Raw genomic sequence first — 17,814 nt, 5'->3', positions numbered from 1 at the left:
ATGACAAAAATTATACCAGAAGCACATTGCTTCTGGATGTCCATATCAACGTGCCTGGGCCGGTTCACCATGTTGTCCATGCGAGACGGAATTGAGGTGTACATGAAATTGACTCGCTTTGATTTGCTAATGCTCAGTTCCCATCTACGAGACTATCGCCGGCTCGTCGAGCCAAAGCCTGTGCTCTCGTACCGCGCCGTTGAGGTGGAGGAGGAGCTTGATCCGGAGCGGGAACCGGACGGTCCTGCACCCCATGAGCTGCCACCAAGACCTCGATCGGTAGCTCCCGCTCTATATCCTGAGCGGTCCTCGTTCCTCCGTCCGGCAAAGTACCCAGCGGCCGCACCGCCCGCCAGACCGCTCCAGAAGCCGGGCTGCCAGCCTCCCTGCGTGCCATACGACTTGCTCCCAGGATACGGCGGCGGGGGGTCGTCGTATCCTCCGCCAAAACCTCCGCCGCCGCCGCCGCCTCCTCCGCCGGGTCCCCAGCCCGGGCCCCATCCGCCGCCTCCGCCCCAGAAGTTGCGTCTCGGCCGCCTCCGGCCCGGCTGCGCATTGTCCCCCGCTGCTGTAAAGGCAGAGTACACGATCCAGCCCAGCACGCCTAGGAATATGATGAGGAACAGCCAGGCGCTCCAGTCCGTGCCATCGCCGCCGCCACTGCCGGCACTACCGCCCCAGAATCCGCGGCCGCCGCTGCCGCCGCCGAGGTTGGGGTACTTGCGCTCGCCCTCGTCGGTCAGCACGAGGCGGTACTCGACGCCGCAGCTGCCGCGCAGGACGTAAGGGTCGTCGGGCCCCGCGTACCCTTCGCAGATGACCTCGGTGCTGCCGAGCTTGAGCTCCGGGGGCAGGGAGGCGGTGCAAGACCACTGGACGTCCTCGGCGTCGTACGAGGAGCCCTGGTTGGTGCAGCGCATGACGTCGACCTTGTGCAGGTCGCAGACGGACCTGGGGGAGACGCACTTGAGCTGCGGGATGGCCGAGACGCGGCGGTGGGTGGTCTTTTTGTCGGCGCGGAGGGTGAGGGATCGGACCTAGTTTTGATTTGCAGTATGGTTAGCTACTGTGCATGAGAGAATGCGAGGTGAGGGGAGGAGAGAACCAACCTCGGAGAGTAGGATGGCATTCTTGGGCTTTGCGGCGGCGACTGGCTCCGTGAGGGCCAGTCCCAGGAGGAGCGCCGCCTTCAGGGGCGCGAGATGCATGATGGGGTCGTGGTGTGTTTCGTCGCGATCCGGTCGAGGTTGAATAAAATTGGAAGTTTGCCCAAGCTCTTTCTCAAGCCAGGGCGTGCACTGCCTGGAATGTTGTATTGCAAGCAATCTCCTCTCCCGTCGCGCACATCAAAAATGAAAAGAGCTAGATGTCGTACAGGTCGGGCGGCAGGCAGTAACCTCAGCCCGAGAGGACAGATGTCATGTTCGTGCTGGCGCCGATTGTTGTCTCCAGTCTGGTGGTGGTGGTGGCAAAGAAGTGAAAGAAGCGTGGTCGGGAGCTAAAGTTTGAAGCTCAGTGTGGCGCCCAGCAGAGAACAGTAGAGAATCTGCTGACGTAGTAGCCTCTCAGTGAGAGGTGGCCTAGGTACTGTGGGGCTGACAGAAACTCAGCTGTCACTCTGGTTGGATCTGGGGTTCCAGACAAAACGCGCTGCAATGTGGCCTTGTCGCTGCCTGTAGCTGGGTAAGGCATCTATCTATACGGTACCTACTAAGCACGTCCCTGCTTTACAGCTGGCCTAAGATTGCACGCACTTTGCTTCATGACGTGCAAACCTCGTTCGACGTAAAGCAGATGCCAATATGAGCAATAGAAGCGTCTTCGATGAAGAAGTCAAGGTAGCTACACGGGGGTCTGGAAGGAATGTGATCTATTACGGGCCTCAATACGCGTATTCGGAGACAGGTGTGCTGAAAAATAGCTTAAAATGACTTGACGAGCCTCTTTACCTTGTTGATCCAGAGCGGGCCTCTCCCGTTCATTCGCAGGAAATAGCCTGGGCTATGATAGGCTGGCTGAACATAGCATTGGCCTTTCTGCAGAGAACAAGGGCTTGCAATGAAAACCCCGGCCGGCGAAGGATGCGCAAGTGTGCCGGGCCTCTTTTGAGGGTCGCCGGAGGATCAACATGGCAGCGCCGCCGTGTGCCAAGCTACGAACGGCCGGATGAGTCAAAGGAGGCCGGATGAGTCGTACCCCCACTCTAGAAGTAGCATCAAATCTTTGTGGTACCCTGAAGGAGTCTGACCTACACAAACGCATGCAGTCAGCTTCCAGCCATTGGGAATACGCCCCCAATTACGGAGTACGCCGTAGTTAGATGAGGCGTAAAAGGTGAATCAGACGGGGACTGGAAGGACCCGATATCCCGACTCGAATCGACTCCAGTGGTCCCCAGTGTCCACCCCCTGTCATTTAGTTACAGCACTCCCACAGTCTACCAGCTACCAGGGGGTTTGTTCGCTGATTGCACACCAATCCAGCTTAGTGTCCTGATTTGCCTTGCTTAATTCAAACATCATTTGATTCACTCGACCAAATTGCGCTGGAGTCGGGACCAACCGAAACATCTCCAGATGTTTACTCAGCGCGTGGAACGACACACCACTCGCTTTGGCAGCACAGTTCCTCCCTCAAGGGCAGAAAAAGGGAAAAAAGAACATCGAGATCAATGCTAGGGGCGCGTATTCTAAAAATACAAGTACAATAGGGGCGTGTGGGGAGTCGGGGTCAGAAATATCCGACGCTGGGGGTTTGCTCAAGCCGTAGCTAACAAACCGGTAATGTTTCCGCATGTGTGTAAGACATTGGCGATGACGGGCAGACTGCCGGACATAGTAGAGATGATCCGCCGACATCTCCAGCGCTTCAGTTAGTGGGGAGGTTGCACCGAAAAAACAAAGTCTGGAGAGAGATACGCTGCATGTATCGTATCTCGCATCCGCTAGCCTTCCAGTCCTTTTTTTTTCCAACACGTCATCATTGCAAATGCCCCGAGCCCTGCTGCCTGGTGTGTGTGGCTTGCGAGTCGGAACTTTGTTCGACAGTCAATGAATGTGCTGATGCACACTCGGATGGTTCAAAGGGCCCGCTCGGGCGACTGAGGCGCCCTCCATCAGCCTCCCGGCCGATTGATGCTTGATTTGATGCCTGTCGTGTGCCGCGCTAGGCTGTGGAGGCCCGTCGCTTTCGCTTTCTTTTCTCTTTTCGCATCTTCTCTCCTCATACTAGCTAGCGTACTAGTGTGGGTGGGAGGTAGCAGTGAAAGGACCCGACTCGTCGTTTTCGGGAGCTAGACCTCTTATTGTTTATCATTCTTGGCTGTGCCATCACAGCTTTTCCTCTCCTCCTCGACTTCTTCTCTTTTAACACTTGCAGTCTTTCCCTATTCTTGTCCCTTCTGAGGCTCTAAAGAGTCGGACGACCACTTGATTGTCGGGTTGTCCCTTTTGTTTGTACGCAGGCACCCAGTGCCCGTGTCCGTGTTGGTGTGAGACATTGAGACACTCTCCCTAACTACCTGGAAATGCAACAAGCCTTTTCCAGGTTGACAACATCCCGTTTCGTGAACTTTACCCGGTTTGCAGAGCCGACACTTACACAGTCTCAAGGGGCTTGAAGGTAGCTTGCAGAGCTTTCTCGTAGCCAATCATTGTGTCAAGTTCAAGTCAATACCGGAAACACGCCTCGCCCAGCTCACCTGGCAGGTTTGGTCCAGCACTCTTATAAGGACATTGACGCCAATCCGATTTTCGTACCTATTTTCCGGATTATCTACAATAATGGCTCCCGAACTGTCAGAAAAGCCCGACGAGGCTACCGTCGCTAGCCAGTCAAAACCCGCCTCCAGTCATGGGGACTCTACTGAAACCGCAGGTCAGGGCGAAGACGGCAAACGCTCGCGCAGTCCGACTGCGTTGGAGAAGGCTGATTCCAAGGTTATCATCCCCCAAAAGGAGACGGACGAGGAGGCCATCTTCAAGAAACTCCCTCCCGAGGAGGCTTCAATCCTCAAGAGACAGGTTCTTACTCCGGAGGTCAAGGTGGGCATCGCCACGTTATACCGCTATGCCTCCCGGAACGATCTTCTCATCATTGCCGTTTCTACCGTCTGTGCCATCGCCGCAGGTGCCGCTCTACCGCTCATGACAGTCGTCTTTGGAAATCTCCAGGGCACCTTCCAGGGCATCTACCTCAAAACCATGACGTACGACGAGTTCATGTCCGAAATGACACACCTGGTCTTGTACTTCATCTACCTGGCCATTGGAGAGTTTGTCACCACCTACATCTCCACCGTCGGCTTCATCTACACTGGCGAACACATCAGCGGCAAGATCCGTGAGCACTATCTGGAAAGCTGTATGCGCCAAAACATCGGTTTCTTCGACAAGCTCGGTGCTGGAGAGGTTACGACTCGCATTACGGCCGACACCAATCTTGTCCAGGAAGGCATTTCTGAGAAAGTCGCCTTGACAATCGCCGCCGCCGCGACCTTTGTGGCTGCCTTTGTCATCGGTTTCGTCGAGTACTGGAAGCTGACCCTGATCCTCTTTTCGACCGTGGTGGCACTGGTCCTGGTCATGGGTGGCGGCTCCAGTTTCATTGTCAAGTATAGCAAATCGTCCGTCTTTGCTTATGCGCAAGGCGGTAGTGTCGCCGAGGAAGTCATCAGCTCGATCCGGAACGCCGTCGCTTTTGGGACCCAGGACCGGCTCGCCAAGCAATACGATGTTCACCTAGCCAAAGCCGAGAAGTACGGATACAAGGTCAAGGGCGCAATCGGCGTCATGGTCGCCGGTATGATGCTGGTCCTGTACCTGAATTATGGTCTCGCCTTCTGGATGGGCAGTCGCTTCCTGCTCGACAACGTCATCCCCCTGTCCAAGGTGCTCATCATCATGATGTCCGTCATGATTGGTGCTTTCAACATTGGCAATGTTGCGCCAAACGTGCAGGCTTTCACCACCGCCCTCGGAGCCGCTTCCAAGATCTATAATACCATTGACCGCCAGTCAGCGCTCGATCCGACCTCTGACGAGGGCGAGAAGCTGGACCACCTGGAAGGAAACATTCGCCTCGAGAACGTCAAGCATATCTACCCGTCCCGGCCGGAAGTTGTGGTCATGCAGGATGTGTCCCTGGAAATTCCTGCGGGCAAGACCACTGCGCTTGTCGGTGCTTCGGGATCTGGAAAGTCCACCATCATTGGCCTCGTCGAGCGCTTCTACAGCCCGGTCAGGGGCGCTGTCTACCTAGACGGCCACGACATCAGCAAGCTGAATCTCAGATGGCTCCGCCAGAACATCTCCCTTGTGCAGCAGGAGCCTGTCTTGTTCGGCACGACCATCTTCCACAACATCAGGCACGGCCTGATTGGCACCGCGCACGAGAATGCGAGCGAGGACGAGCAGCGGAAACTTGTCTACGAGGCCGCCAAGAAGGCCAATGCACACGACTTCGTCTCGGCTCTTCCCGAAGGGTACGAGACCAATGTCGGCGAGCGTGGCTTCCTCCTTTCCGGAGGTCAAAAGCAGCGCATTGCTATCGCCCGTGCCATCGTGTCTGACCCCAAGATATTGCTTCTTGACGAAGCTACGTCCGCTCTCGACACCCGGTCCGAAGGCGTTGTCCAAGCTGCTTTGGAGGTCGCGTCAGCTGGCAGGACGACTATCACCATCGCCCACAGACTGAGCACCATCAAGGACGCACATAACATTGTGGTCATGGCCGAGGGCCGGATTGTGGAACAGGGTACCCATGACGACCTGATTGAACGTAAGGGTGCTTACTATAAGCTGGTCAGCGCGCAGAGCATTGCTGCCGTCAACGAGCTCTCTCCAGAAGAGGAAGAGGTCATGAACGAGAAGGAGGAAGAGCTCGTTCGCAAGGCTTCCGCAGCCAACGAGCCATCTTTCATTCCCGATCCCGACGACAACGTTGCCGACAAGTTGAAGCGTACCGCCACTTCCAAGTCTGCCTCGAGCGTGGCCCTCCAAGGCCGCCACACCGAAGCGACAAAAAAGTATAGCCTCTGGACGCTGATCAAGCTCATTGCCAGCTTCAACAAGCAAGAGTGGAAGTGGATGCTCGTGGCTCTCTTCTTCTCTGCTATCTGCGGTGGTGGTAATCCCACGCAGGCCGTCTTCTTTGCCAAACTCATCACGACTTTGTCTGTACAGATCACTCCGGCCAACACCCCGCAGATCCGGTCCGACGTGTCATTCTGGTGTCTGATGTACCTGATGTTGGCGTTTGTGCAGTTCATCTCGTTTGCCATCCAGGGTGTCATCTTTGCGAAATGCTCCGAGCGCCTCGTCCATCGGGTGCGAGACCGCGCTTTCCGAACCATGCTTCGCCAGGATGTTGCCTTCTTTGACCACGACGAGAATACTGCCGGTGCTCTGACCTCGTTCTTGTCCACCGAGACTACGCACGTTGCCGGTCTCAGTGGTGTCACTCTCGGAACCCTCCTGATGGTCATCACGACGCTGATCAGCGCCTTGACTCTGTCCATTGTCATCGGGTGGAAGCTGGCTCTTGTCTGCACTGCTACCATCCCTATCCTGCTGGGCTGCGGTTTCTTCCGTTTCTGGATGTTGGCGCACTACCAGCGACGTGCCAAGAGGGCCTACAACACCTCTGCGTCCTATGCATCCGAGGCCATCACTGCTATCCGCACCGTCGCGTCGCTCACCAGAGAGCACGACGTCTTGCGCCAGTACAAGGAGAGTCTCGAGTCGCAGCAGCGCGCCTCGTTGATCTCCGTGCTCAAGTCATCCCTCCTCTATGCGGCCTCCCAGTCCCTGACGTTCCTCGTGCTCGCCCTCGGCTTCTGGTACGGCGGCAGCCTCCTCGGCAAGGGCGAGTACGACATGTTCCAGTTCTTCATCGTCTTCTCGGCCGTCATCTTTGGCGCGCAGTCGGCCGGCACCGTCTTCTCCTTTGCGCCCGACATGGGCAAGGCCAAGCAGGCCAGCGAGGAGCTCAAGATCCTGTTCGACCGCAAGCCGACCATCGACACGTGGTCCAACGAGGGCGAGAAGGTCGAGGGCGTCGAGGGCCACATCGAGTTCCGCGACGTGCACTTCCGCTACCCGACGCGGCCGGAGCAGCCCGTGCTGCGCGGGCTCAACCTCAGCGTGCACCCGGGCCAGTACGTCGCGCTCGTGGGCGCCTCGGGCTGCGGCAAGTCGACGACGATTGCGCTGCTCGAGCGCTTCTACGACCCGCTCGCGGGCGGCGTGCACGTCGACGGCCGCGAGATCAGCACGCTCAACGTCAACGGGTACCGGCGGCACATCGCGCTCGTGTCGCAGGAGCCGACGCTCTACATGGGCACCATCAAGGAGAACGTCCTGCTCGGCGCGCCCGAGGACGTGTCGGACGAGGCCGTCGAGTTCGCCTGCAAGGAGGCCAACATCCACGACTTCATCCTCAGCCTGCCCGAGGGCTTCAACACGGTCGTCGGCAGCAAGGGCACGCTGCTGAGCGGCGGGCAGAAGCAGCGCATCGCCATCGCGCGCGCGCTCGTGCGCGACCCCAAGATTCTGTAAGCCCCCCTCCCCCCTCTCCCCCCCCCTTCTCCTGTTTTTTTTTTTTTTTTTTTTTACCGGATTCCGCCCTTCCGTTTGATGAGACATGGGAAAAACTAACGTGAGTTTGCGTGCACGCACACAGGCTTCTGGACGAGGCGACCTCTGCCCTCGACAGCGAGAGCGAAAAGGTGGTGCAGGCGGCGCTCGACAAGGCGGCCAAGGGCCGCACGACCATCGCCGTGGCGCACCGGCTCAGCACCATCCAAAAGGCCGACATCATCTACGTCTTCGACCAGGGCCGCATCGTCGAGCAGGGCACGCACTCGGAGCTGATGAAGAAGAACGGCCGGTACGCCGAGCTGGTCAACCTGCAGAGCCTCGAGAAGCACAGGTGATGATGGCTTACATTTACCCACCCCGATACACCACCTTCTTGTAGATGGATGTTTCAGCGGGGGTTGTCTTGGAGAAGAAGAAGAAAAAGTTCCTGGATGCTCAATTCCATTTTGGATTTGGGAGGGCAAGCTCATGCATGGGGAATATGTTTTGGCGATTCTGCTGCGAGCATAATGGACGTCTGCTATTGTTTTTATTTACCTGGGTTGAGTTGTCTTGTCATGAACTCCCCTCCCGATACCTACCTATCTAATTCTTCCGCGATACATTTCCCTCTCTCTTCAGCTAGACTTGCACGGACGGTAGCACTCTACCCCCGTGTGTTGAATCCCGGCGGGATCAACCTCAAATATACAATACACATCTTCATTCAAGATTTTCAAGACTTTGCCGGGTTTGTCTTCTCCCTCCCCAGTCGTCAGTTATGGAAGACCAGGACCTATTACAGGGCTGCAGCTTGGAATGTGAACAGGCATGGTACCGTTTGAGAGTGGTCTTTTCAGGTTGTTCTACGGCATTTGTCTTACATTGCACCCTGTACCTGCATTAGCACGATAGTCACATGGTTTGGCACACCTCTCGCAACTCCATAAGGTCCTCCCCGGAATGGCTGCACCCGTGGGCACGAGGAATGTGATCCAGAGAGCCAGCGGTGTAGAAGTTCCCCAAGAAACACCAAAGTTCATCAGAAAGCACTCTCGAAGGAGGGAACACCTTTGAGCCCTCTTCTCCCAGGACGCTAGTCAGCGACACTGGCGTCTTCGTTCGGTAAGTGCCGGACAATACGGCGAGGCGCAGGTGCAATTGTCTCATCCGGCGCCAGTCTAGAGACATGGTTTCGGATTCAAACGTCCGTCCTACGGACAAGGTGGGGAGGAGGACGTGGACAAGTGGGAAACAGGTGAATATGTGTACTCCGTATGGGTGGGTGGGTGTGTGTAACTGGCCCAGGTACTCCGTAGGCTATGTTTCGTGGTGTGTGTCGTGAGAGGTGACAGCCCCCAAGCAAGGTCTTGGACGGATGGTCCAGTTTCTGAGCCGCTTCGGTGATCCGGAGATTAGCACCACTTGGAGTTTGATATCAAGCCGTGTGAGCCGCAACGGAGCGGGTGTACGTGTGTAGGATGTCTCGTGGGGTGGGATCGAGCCCAGTGACTAGCCAGAACACTCGTTTGTAACGGCTGACTCTATATGGGTGGAATGCATTTGTACACGGCGTCTGTCGTGCACATCCATCCATTTTTCCCCTTTCGTTCCACAGCTCGACTGCCGATAGCCCGGTCCTCGGGCAGCTTGACTGCCTTCCCCGTGTCCTGATACTCGATGGCGGTGTTACATTTCTGGGAGAGAATGGGGCTTCTCTACAAGTACTCTGGACGTTGAGATGGGTAGCACTGCGTGGCATCGTCTACAAGCCCACTGGCGTGCAGCGTCGTACGGATGGATCCGAGATTCGAGGGGGCCACCGCCGGGCCTACAAGTAGGTATGGTCCTGAAAGGTCCTGCGTGTTAATTTGGCATTTGATACCCCCGAGGACTGTAGAGGATGTGTCCAACCGCCAGCGTTCTCAGAGTGAGGTTTTTCATAGGTGCTATGAAGACTGTACAAAGTAATGAACAAAGAAATAGAACCGCGCGGCCCGGATGAGAAGCTCCATTGTTGCAGTTGACGAATGGGAGATAGCAGCGGCTCGGCCAAGACCAGTTGTGCAATCTCGATAATCATAAAGCAACACAGTAGTATTTTGGCCCACTTGAGGCTTGAAAGTCCAAGTCTGGGTCTTCGGATACCATATGCGTACTTCTTGTAGTATCTGCAAGGGAGAATAAGCGGTGGTCTGTTCCAAGGACAAGGCGCTTGTAAGCGATTTGGACGAGAAAGTTGGCGTTGCAGCAGGCCTGGGGACCAGGGGGGTTCCGAGAAGCGCAAGAGAGCCTGCACGCTGGGCCCATTCCTTCAACAGCCATTTTCTGTAATATTCTCCGCTCGACGACGCACTACAGACCAAGTTAGGAACCGGCAAGTTGTGCCCTCTGCTGCCGACTACGAGTAGATGCTAACTAAGTGTTGTTGGGGATGGTTTCGAACTTTTCACGACCAAATTGGTGTCTCGTCAATAAAGTTCATCGATGTCTGTCTGCGATGAGTCGACAGCAAAGCGCGGCGGCCGCTGCGCTTTGCTTGCGGCGAAGCTATCTGCCGTTCAACCGTGGCGTTTGTAACCGTGGACGCCATGTAATAAGCGCATGATAACGGGGACGCCGTGGTCTGGCAGACTTGAATCTGCGAGGAGGATTCGTCGAGGCTTGCGAGGCTTTTGGGTCGAGCCAATTTCGCTAAAAACGCGGCGCCACCCTGCGCGGTTGCAATGCCCGTTAGTGGGGACGTCTTTGTACAAACTTGCTGGTCTAGAACTGCCCTTGTCATCTGTACCATCATCCATGGCATGGGGACAGGGAAGCACGCAAGTGATTGATTGATGCATGGGAGGGATCATTGCTGTTGATGAAGGTGTGGATTTGCTCGAGTGGATGTGTGTAAGTACGGAGTACGTACATGCATGAGCACAGATATTGGTTTTTAGGGAGAAGTAATATGATGCTGTTTGTTCCTGCCTCTCCTCTCCTCTCCTCTCCCAGGAACAGCAAGCAAAGGGGGCAACAGCACACACAACTGATAAGGCAGGTGCTGACAGACATGTGATGTGACTGCGTCCGCCGTCAGGAAATTTCCGTCATTCCAGCCAGCCAACCAAGTCTTTCGCGAATCGCCATCCAACGTCAGGCTGTTTCATGCATCCTCAATCTCGCATCCAGTCTGCCCCATTAACATTGCATCTCGCTCGTACCTGCATTGGCGCTGATGCCCACACGACAACACACCTCGCTCATTTCGGATTACGTGCTGAAGGCTGAACTACGTACGCCGTAGCCCTCTACCACACCACCCTCTCGAACAGGATGCACCCTTCAGACCCTTGTCGACAGTCTCGATACTGTACTTGTACGTACAAGAAAGAGCGGAGTTGTACCGCTGTCAAGTCGACCCCAGATGCCCAGCTGACAGCTGACATCGCACACACCAGAGGTCCCTTGCTCTACTGGTACGATCGATTGCTTGGACTCCGTACATTCAGCTGATGGTTAAGAAGGTCGACAAGTGCCAAAGCACCTTTCGTTATCACGCCTTTGAATGCTACTCCATCTCCCGCCTCAAGACTGGAAAAGCACTAGGCAAGGCCCGTTGGGCCCCCAATGCACAACGCACAACGCAACTCTGGGGCCGCTTATTCCGTACATCCACCGAGATGTCGGGCGGTGGTACAGACCAAGTGATCCCTTACTTGGCGTCCGGGCCAGGACGGGAGAGAGGCTCCAGAGCAGGTACCGTTCCCACCCCATCCACAGAGATTAGGTACTCAGGCTCAGTCTTACAAAGGGACGGCACGGTGAGAACTGACATTTGGCGATGCAAACTATCGAATCCACCCCGCGTGGCTTACCCGCACTATGCCACTTGTGGGCACCTGTGTCTTCGTATTCCCCCAAGACAAGACGCGGGTGTGGGGCGGCTTTCTACAAGTAAGACCATTGCAACGCCAGCAGCATGGAAGACCAAGAAAAAAAATGAGAATGGTATGAGCCAGTAGCACCGGTCCCAATTCTAGGTATCCAGCGAGGGTTGCGCTACTCACTTGGAATTACAGCTTACGTACAACTCCGATGCAACGGAGGTCTGCGTGAGCAAGCCGGGAACTCGGTCTGCCGTCGACTGCCGTGCATTTGCTGATCATGGCGATATGAGGGATGAGCTGCCGTCGTCTTGTTGACGATAGCAAAAATGCACTTCAGCCTCAAGCAAGCCTTCTTTATATGGGTCAATTCGAGGTGATCGTCCCGTCCGCGTTGAACGCGCTGATCATTTCCTGCCACCACAACGTGGCTCTCCAGGAAGATGGAAGCTTCCACTTTCGCTTGGCACTGCCCAGTCTCAATGGCACTGAAGACAAGACAAATGTTGGCCAAGTTGGCCAAGAGAAGGCCCACGGCCGACCCATCTGCTCCAATGCTGTCTAGCCGTGCTACATACAATACATACGCAGCCCACACACCTTTCTGCATATTGCCAAGCAGAGGCCGTCTTTGTTTTTTTTTGCTCCATCTCTGGTCTATTTCCATGTGAAGCCATTCCCCATTCTGGTAAGCGGTTGTGCTGGGGGGTCTCGCCCGGCTCGCTCTGGGACCACCCCAGCACCCTGTCTCGCTTTGCGATGGTGAGGTTGCAATGGGTCTAGTGACCTGGCCATGGACCCTGCAAGCGCCTCTCTGCCCCCATCATGTCCAGTCACTTGTGTGTCTGCCGTGGTCCCCGGTCGTTGTTTGTCCCGGTGTGTCGATGGGTCTCCCCTGTTGCTCAGTCCTCCTTTTCCTCAAATCTCATATAATGGCTCTGCCGCCTGCTCTCACGGCGAAGCCTCCGGTACTGCATAACGGGACCATCGACAGTCACGCCCCGGATCCTGACCGGCAGTCTTCAACAAGTTGGTTCGAGGCACCCAAGGCCATTATCGCCCGTCATCACATCCTCCTTGGGGTCGACGTCTTGATCTACCTGCCTGCCTGGTCGACTTGTCTGGCCGCCCCCGCAGTGCCCGCACGAGCTCATTGCTGCCCCCAAAAACCCAGGCACGGCATAAATCCATCATATAGGCTTCGTATATAAGTCTGTGAGCCCGCTCTCGCTCATTGGATCCAGGCAGCCCATCCACGCGGGAAACATCCAACTTTACCAAGTTGTTGATTTACCCGTCACGCCCATATTGGTCCGAAGTTTCTATCCACGTCAACCAGCAGAATTTGTCGCCTTCTCCGCCATATTCGCTGTGCCGTCTGTATAATAGGTCCTATGCGCCTGGGAGGATCGCCTTGGTTATCTCTGGATATCGAGAGCACAGGAAAACGAAAGAGAGCCTCCAGAACGCAGGCCTCTACTCGCGCTTTTCGACCTAGCCTGCTTTTGCAGTTATCAGTCACTCGTTCAGGAACCTCACGCCTTGCCGCCAAGTAATGCTCTCTCCAAACCGGCTACATCCCGCTGCGGCTCTGCAATGATGGCTTCAGCTCTCATCTCCGCCTCTCAAGGTGGCCGGAGGACTCAACACATTGCAAAAGACTCGAGCCATGTGTTATCTCGTCGTCGACCACGCTTGCAGCAATGGCTGGCTCTCTTCCTCACACTTCTCTCTTTCCTCTCAGTAGCGAACGCGGCGTCGATCACCGCGGATATCGCGGCAACTGAGACCCTGCTGGTGGATCAACGAATCCCGATCCTAGAAGACGGGGGTTGGACCATGCTGTCCCAGGAAGAACATGAACTCAGACGGCACAAGAGAGCTGCATCCGAATCTGTAACGACGACGATTAAAGTTCCAGTGACGACTATCACCCAGCAGACTCGAGCAAACGCCGCTCCAGCAAGCCCTCTGCCAAGTCCTTTTGATAGCAACCTCGCGTCCAATTTCTCTCGCAATGGAGATGGCAATGGCGCTTGCCCGTCCTTCATCAACGCGTTCCTGACGGACCCTACGTTCAAGCAGTGCTATCCCATCTCCACACTTCTCCAGGTCAGTATTGTTATTGGGTCGTAAAATGTTCCTTCGCACCAGTCTGCTAACTGTACATCAGACGTCGCGGTCGTTTTTCGAGGCATCCAAGTCCCTTGTCAGCATAACACAGGTTCTCGACGCCTCATGCTCTGCCAACGTGACTACATGCTCACCGTATCTCAAAACGCTTGCCAAGAGGCTCATCGATCCAGATGTTTGCGGCACTGACTATCAGCTCCGCAACTCGATCGTTGTCCAGGCTTACCTTGGTATGAGCGCCTACGAGTCGCTCTATCAAGCAACGTGTCTGAAGGACCCGGAAACGTCCATGTACTGCTACGCCAATGCAGTGACGAATCTGTCGACTCCCTCCAATGTCTACTTCTACTACTTGCCGCTCAACATGACGTTGCCTCGCAGCTCTACTCCGACATGCAATACGTGCCTGCAACGAACCATGGCAATCTTTCAAGCCGCGAGCGCGAACCGGAAGCTCGCCATTGCTGACACATATGTTCCCGCTGCGCAGCAGGTCGAAGCATTCTGCGGCCCGGAGTTCGTCAATGATACACTGCCAGTGGCGATTGTCGCCAACGCGGCGCCCGGCAGTCCTCGACAAGGACCGTCATGGCTGATCCCAGTCATCCTACTGGTTGCTGCTGTTCATTGGTTGCTGTAGTGGCGCCAGCTGAACGACGGCATGAAAACTTGCTTCAGAACACGATCTGTACGAACGGAAAGGGGCCGCCCTTCACTCCCCTATACTTCTCTTCCTCATTACCTAGTCTTCTTCTTCCAACAAAGTCATCTCCGTTTTGATACCCCCAAATCACTAGTTTAATTTCTCTTCCACCAAGGCTGCCTTCAGCATTCATTTTACGGTCGACCAATCACGACCCTTTCCAGCATAATCTTTATTATTCATTTCCTACTTGTCTTCAAAAGCCTAGTATGGGCAGGGTGCAAGGTATCGGGTAAAAGGCAGATAAGGCCTAGGACATTGGGTTGGCATTTGCAGGTTATAACTGGGCGGGTCGGTCTTATCATCAAATTTCTTTTCTGGACCTGGCGTTGTGTCATCTCAACGCCAACAGGCCAGACCTCATTCTACTGTACATATTATTCTACGCTGGGGCAGTTGCCGACAAGAGGCGCTGTCAAACAGCGTAAACATTGGATTCGCATATGGGCACAAGCAAGACATGTTCATCTTGCGTGGAAACGGACGGACTGGACCTTTATATCGGGAGGTTCCTGAAAGGCGTGCATACATCATTGGCAGTCTTGAACCTGGGTAAGATGTGCTGGGTATACAAACCCTGCCCTTTGGGCAAGTTGGTATATAGAATGGCAGACGGCAGACAATAACATGATGTCGATCAACGTTTATATGCACAGCTTGTGACAATTTCCAAATGCGCCGATGAATAATCCCATGGGTTCAAGGTGTCAAAATCTTCCACACAAGTTGCTTGATGGAACTCCAGAATCCAGATCATTCTGATGCAATTTGATTTAGAGCTATGCTCAATGTTCGCTACCATACCAGATGCCGACAAAAAGAAGTGATCAGTGAGGGGCCTTTGTCCTCCATTTTCAACCCCTACTCCTATTTCCTCTTGGCCAGAAAACCGCCTTTCTTCTGCACACCCCGTTTCCTCCCCAGCATCTCCTCCTTGGTGCTTCGCGAGTACTTTTGCATCTTGGGCGCCAGCTTCTGGTCGCCCTTGACCGCGGCGACCCTATACACAGTCGAGCCGACCTGCTGGTCGCGGACCGGCCTGCCCTCCTTGGACAGCTTGCGCTCGGCCTCGCCAAAGGTAATCTTGCGCGGCTTGGCCAGCAGCGCCGCCGCCGCTTCCTCGTCCTCGCTCTCCTCGTCGGACTCGAGGAACTCGGCGGGCAAGAGCGCGGGGATGCCGGTCTTATCGGCCCTCCGCCTGCCGCCGCCGCCACCGCCGCCACTACCGGACGCCTGGAGAGCGGTCTTGCGCGCTTCGGCCTGTTGCCGGAAGAGGGCGTCGCGCTCCTGGCGCTTCTTCCTGCGGGCTGCTTCTTGCCTGGACGTGATGGCGGTCGTGTTAGCGTTTCTTTCTCTTTCTGTCTGTGGTAGGGAAATGGTGCGAGACGTACTGCTCTAATGCCTTGGCCATCCTCTCTGCCTGCTTCCGGCTGTCGGTCACCGCTACCTTGGTCGAGGTCACGGCCTCTGGCGCCTCATCGTCGCTGTCCTCGTCCTCGTCCTCGTCCTCGTCCTCGTCCTCGTCTTCTTCCTCCGGCACGGGAGGCGGGTGGCTGGATCCGGCGGGGTTCCTCTTGGACGCGGGGGCCTCGAGCGGCGTGTAGAACTTCTCATTGTGGCCCTCATCATCGTCCCCGTCGTCGCCGAAGACGATGTGCTTGCCCTTGGACGCAGCAGGGGTGACGAACTCCTCCCTCCCGTCCTCTGATGACTCCTCGTCTTCCTCTGCACCCTCATCGCCGCCTCTTCCCCGCGCCGCCCTTACAGGCAGCTTCCTTTGCCGCTTGGAGGCGGGCGTCGCTCCCTGCTCCTCTGCAGCGAGCCCGCGCTTCGCGCTGAACTTAGTGCCGGCGGCGGGGGCCTGCTCGGCTTCTCCTGAGCTGTCGTATTCTGATTCTGAGCCCGACGAGAGCTCTATGACGTCTGGTTCCGCCTTCTTTGAGAGGCGCTTGCTTGACCGCTCGGGCTTGGGTGACTGCTGAGCAGCGGCTGCCGTCCTCGTCTTGCGGGGAGCCATGATTGTGAAAGGGTGTGAACGACAAGGGGACTAATTTGATCTGCCTCTTGCTTGAGTGTTGTGCTATATCCAAGTATTTGAAAGTTTCCTTGTCGTTTAATGTGTGGAATCTGGTACGTGCCAAAGGTGTAGTTTGAGTCTCTCATCCAATCGACTCGATGTGAGAGACCGTGAATCAAGTGAAGCACTGCACCGAAACTTTTTTCTGCTGATAAGAATCGATAAGGTTGATCAGTAGATCCAAGCTGATTGGCCTTTGAGGGTGCCAACCGACCTCTCCAGAGCGCCTGTGGGATCCACTATCACCCGCCGCAACCCCCGGTAAAAGCACTAACTGAGTGAGCTCTGAACCCTTCCAAGCCTCCAAAAGCTCACCTCACCTCATGAATGTCGATTAGCTACATTCTCGTATCATGATACTCGGCTCTATCATTCACAATTATGAGCTCAATGCTAATCAATTGAATCCCTTTCTTCTATTCCGGCAAGGTCAAAGTATTTTGTAGTTTCCACTTTGGAGAGAGTGTCGTCTATGGGGCCTGATTGTTGAATCGGAGGTTCTGTCGTCTTTGGAGCAACTCATCATCATCACAGCTCCCGCGAACAGGCGCTTTATAGCTTTGCTACATCTCATCCTCGACCATGCTCGCCAGAGCAGTCTCTTCACAGCCCTCACGGACCCTCATACGCTGCCGGGAACGATGTACTCAACAGTGGCTACCTAGACTGGCCGTACAGCCCGCTTCCGCCGCCATACAATCGCTCACCCCAGCCCGGAGATCCTACGCCACGAAGAAGGTCCTCCGGCGATCCCCGACCGTCGTGAGGGCCGAAAGGGCCGCCGAGCGCAGCCGCACTCCAGCACTTGCGGCCAACACCCAGGACTCGGACCTCTACGACCCAGCCTCCGTTCCGCCCCTCGACTACTTTGAAAACGCCGCCGTCGTCGTGCCCACCGGGTTCCTATCGCCCCAGGCAGCCAGAGACCTCATCCTTCAGTACATCACAGTCATGCTGAAAGAGAAAGACAGGATCCCCTGGAGGGCCATACTGCAGGGTGAGACAAGAACCTCATGCCTTCCCTGCATCCCCCCCGTTTTACTAACCAACTCCACCCGCGCGCGCGCAACACAGAAAACAACACCTCCCCAGAGGCCCTGCACAACGCAGCATGCCTCCTCCTCTCCTCCCCGCGCCTGCCGGAGCAGTGGATCCTCGGCCTGCACATGCTCCACGTCGCCTCGGAGCAGGGCCACCTCCCCTCCACCCTGACCATCGTCTCCTTCCAGAACCAGGTCCGGCGCGACAGGGAGCCCCCCGAGCGCGCGGCGTGGCTCACGCGCGCCGCCCAGAAGCGCTTCGACGCCTACCTGGCCTCCGCCGAGGGCCAGCGCGACCCGGACGCCCTGACGCTCGCCGGCCTCGCCGCCGCGCGCGAGGGCGACGACGCCCGCGCGGCGAGGTGGCTCCGCCGCGCCGTCGAGCACGGCGCTCACCTCGCACTCCTCCCTGCGG

The 17,814-nt window shown here is 56.1% G+C and overlaps 5 protein-coding genes across 5 annotated transcripts; 3 read left to right on the top strand and 2 right to left on the bottom strand.

The window, feature by feature from the left end:
- Nucleotides 1-152: 152 nt before the first annotated feature.
- E0L32_005485 (uncharacterized protein) lies at nt 153-1,208 on the bottom strand (the record flags this gene model as incomplete). Its single annotated transcript, XM_031140011.1, has 2 exons — nt 153-1,037; nt 1,110-1,208. The coding sequence occupies 2 exons, from the start codon at nt 1,206-1,208 to the stop codon at nt 153-155; spliced, it is 984 nt and encodes a 327-aa protein (XP_030996000.1).
- Nucleotides 1,209-3,782: 2,574 nt separating this feature from the next.
- Nucleotides 3,783-7,933, top strand: E0L32_005484 (uncharacterized protein; the record flags this gene model as incomplete). The annotated part of the gene is made up of 2 exons (XM_031140010.1): nt 3,783-7,552; nt 7,681-7,933. The coding sequence occupies 2 exons, from the start codon at nt 3,783-3,785 to the stop codon at nt 7,931-7,933; spliced, it is 4,023 nt and encodes a 1,340-aa protein (XP_030995999.1).
- Nucleotides 7,934-13,045: 5,112 nt separating this feature from the next.
- Nucleotides 13,046-14,219, top strand: E0L32_005483 (uncharacterized protein; the record flags this gene model as incomplete). The annotated part of the gene is made up of 2 exons (XM_031140009.1): nt 13,046-13,558; nt 13,620-14,219. The coding sequence occupies 2 exons, from the start codon at nt 13,046-13,048 to the stop codon at nt 14,217-14,219; spliced, it is 1,113 nt and encodes a 370-aa protein (XP_030995998.1).
- A 930-nt stretch (nt 14,220-15,149) lies between these two features.
- E0L32_005482 (uncharacterized protein) lies at nt 15,150-16,299 on the bottom strand (the record flags this gene model as incomplete). The annotated part of the gene is made up of 2 exons (XM_031140008.1): nt 15,150-15,600; nt 15,674-16,299. The coding sequence occupies 2 exons, from the start codon at nt 16,297-16,299 to the stop codon at nt 15,150-15,152; spliced, it is 1,077 nt and encodes a 358-aa protein (XP_030995997.1).
- Nucleotides 16,300-16,941: 642 nt separating this feature from the next.
- E0L32_005481 (uncharacterized protein) lies at nt 16,942-17,814 on the top strand (the record flags this gene model as incomplete). Its single annotated transcript, XM_031140007.1, has 2 exons — nt 16,942-17,356; nt 17,452-17,814. Coding segments are annotated over 2 exons (778 nt in total), but the record flags the coding sequence as incomplete, so codon positions are not given.

Source organism: Thyridium curvatum, assembly GCF_004353045.1.
Source record: "Thyridium curvatum strain D216 chromosome Unknown NODE_29_length_410198_cov_82.451705, whole genome shotgun sequence".
NCBI classification, from domain to species: domain Eukaryota; kingdom Fungi; phylum Ascomycota; class Sordariomycetes; order Thyridiales; family Thyridiaceae; genus Thyridium; species Thyridium curvatum.
This window is presented reverse-complemented; position numbering and strand designations above follow the sequence as displayed.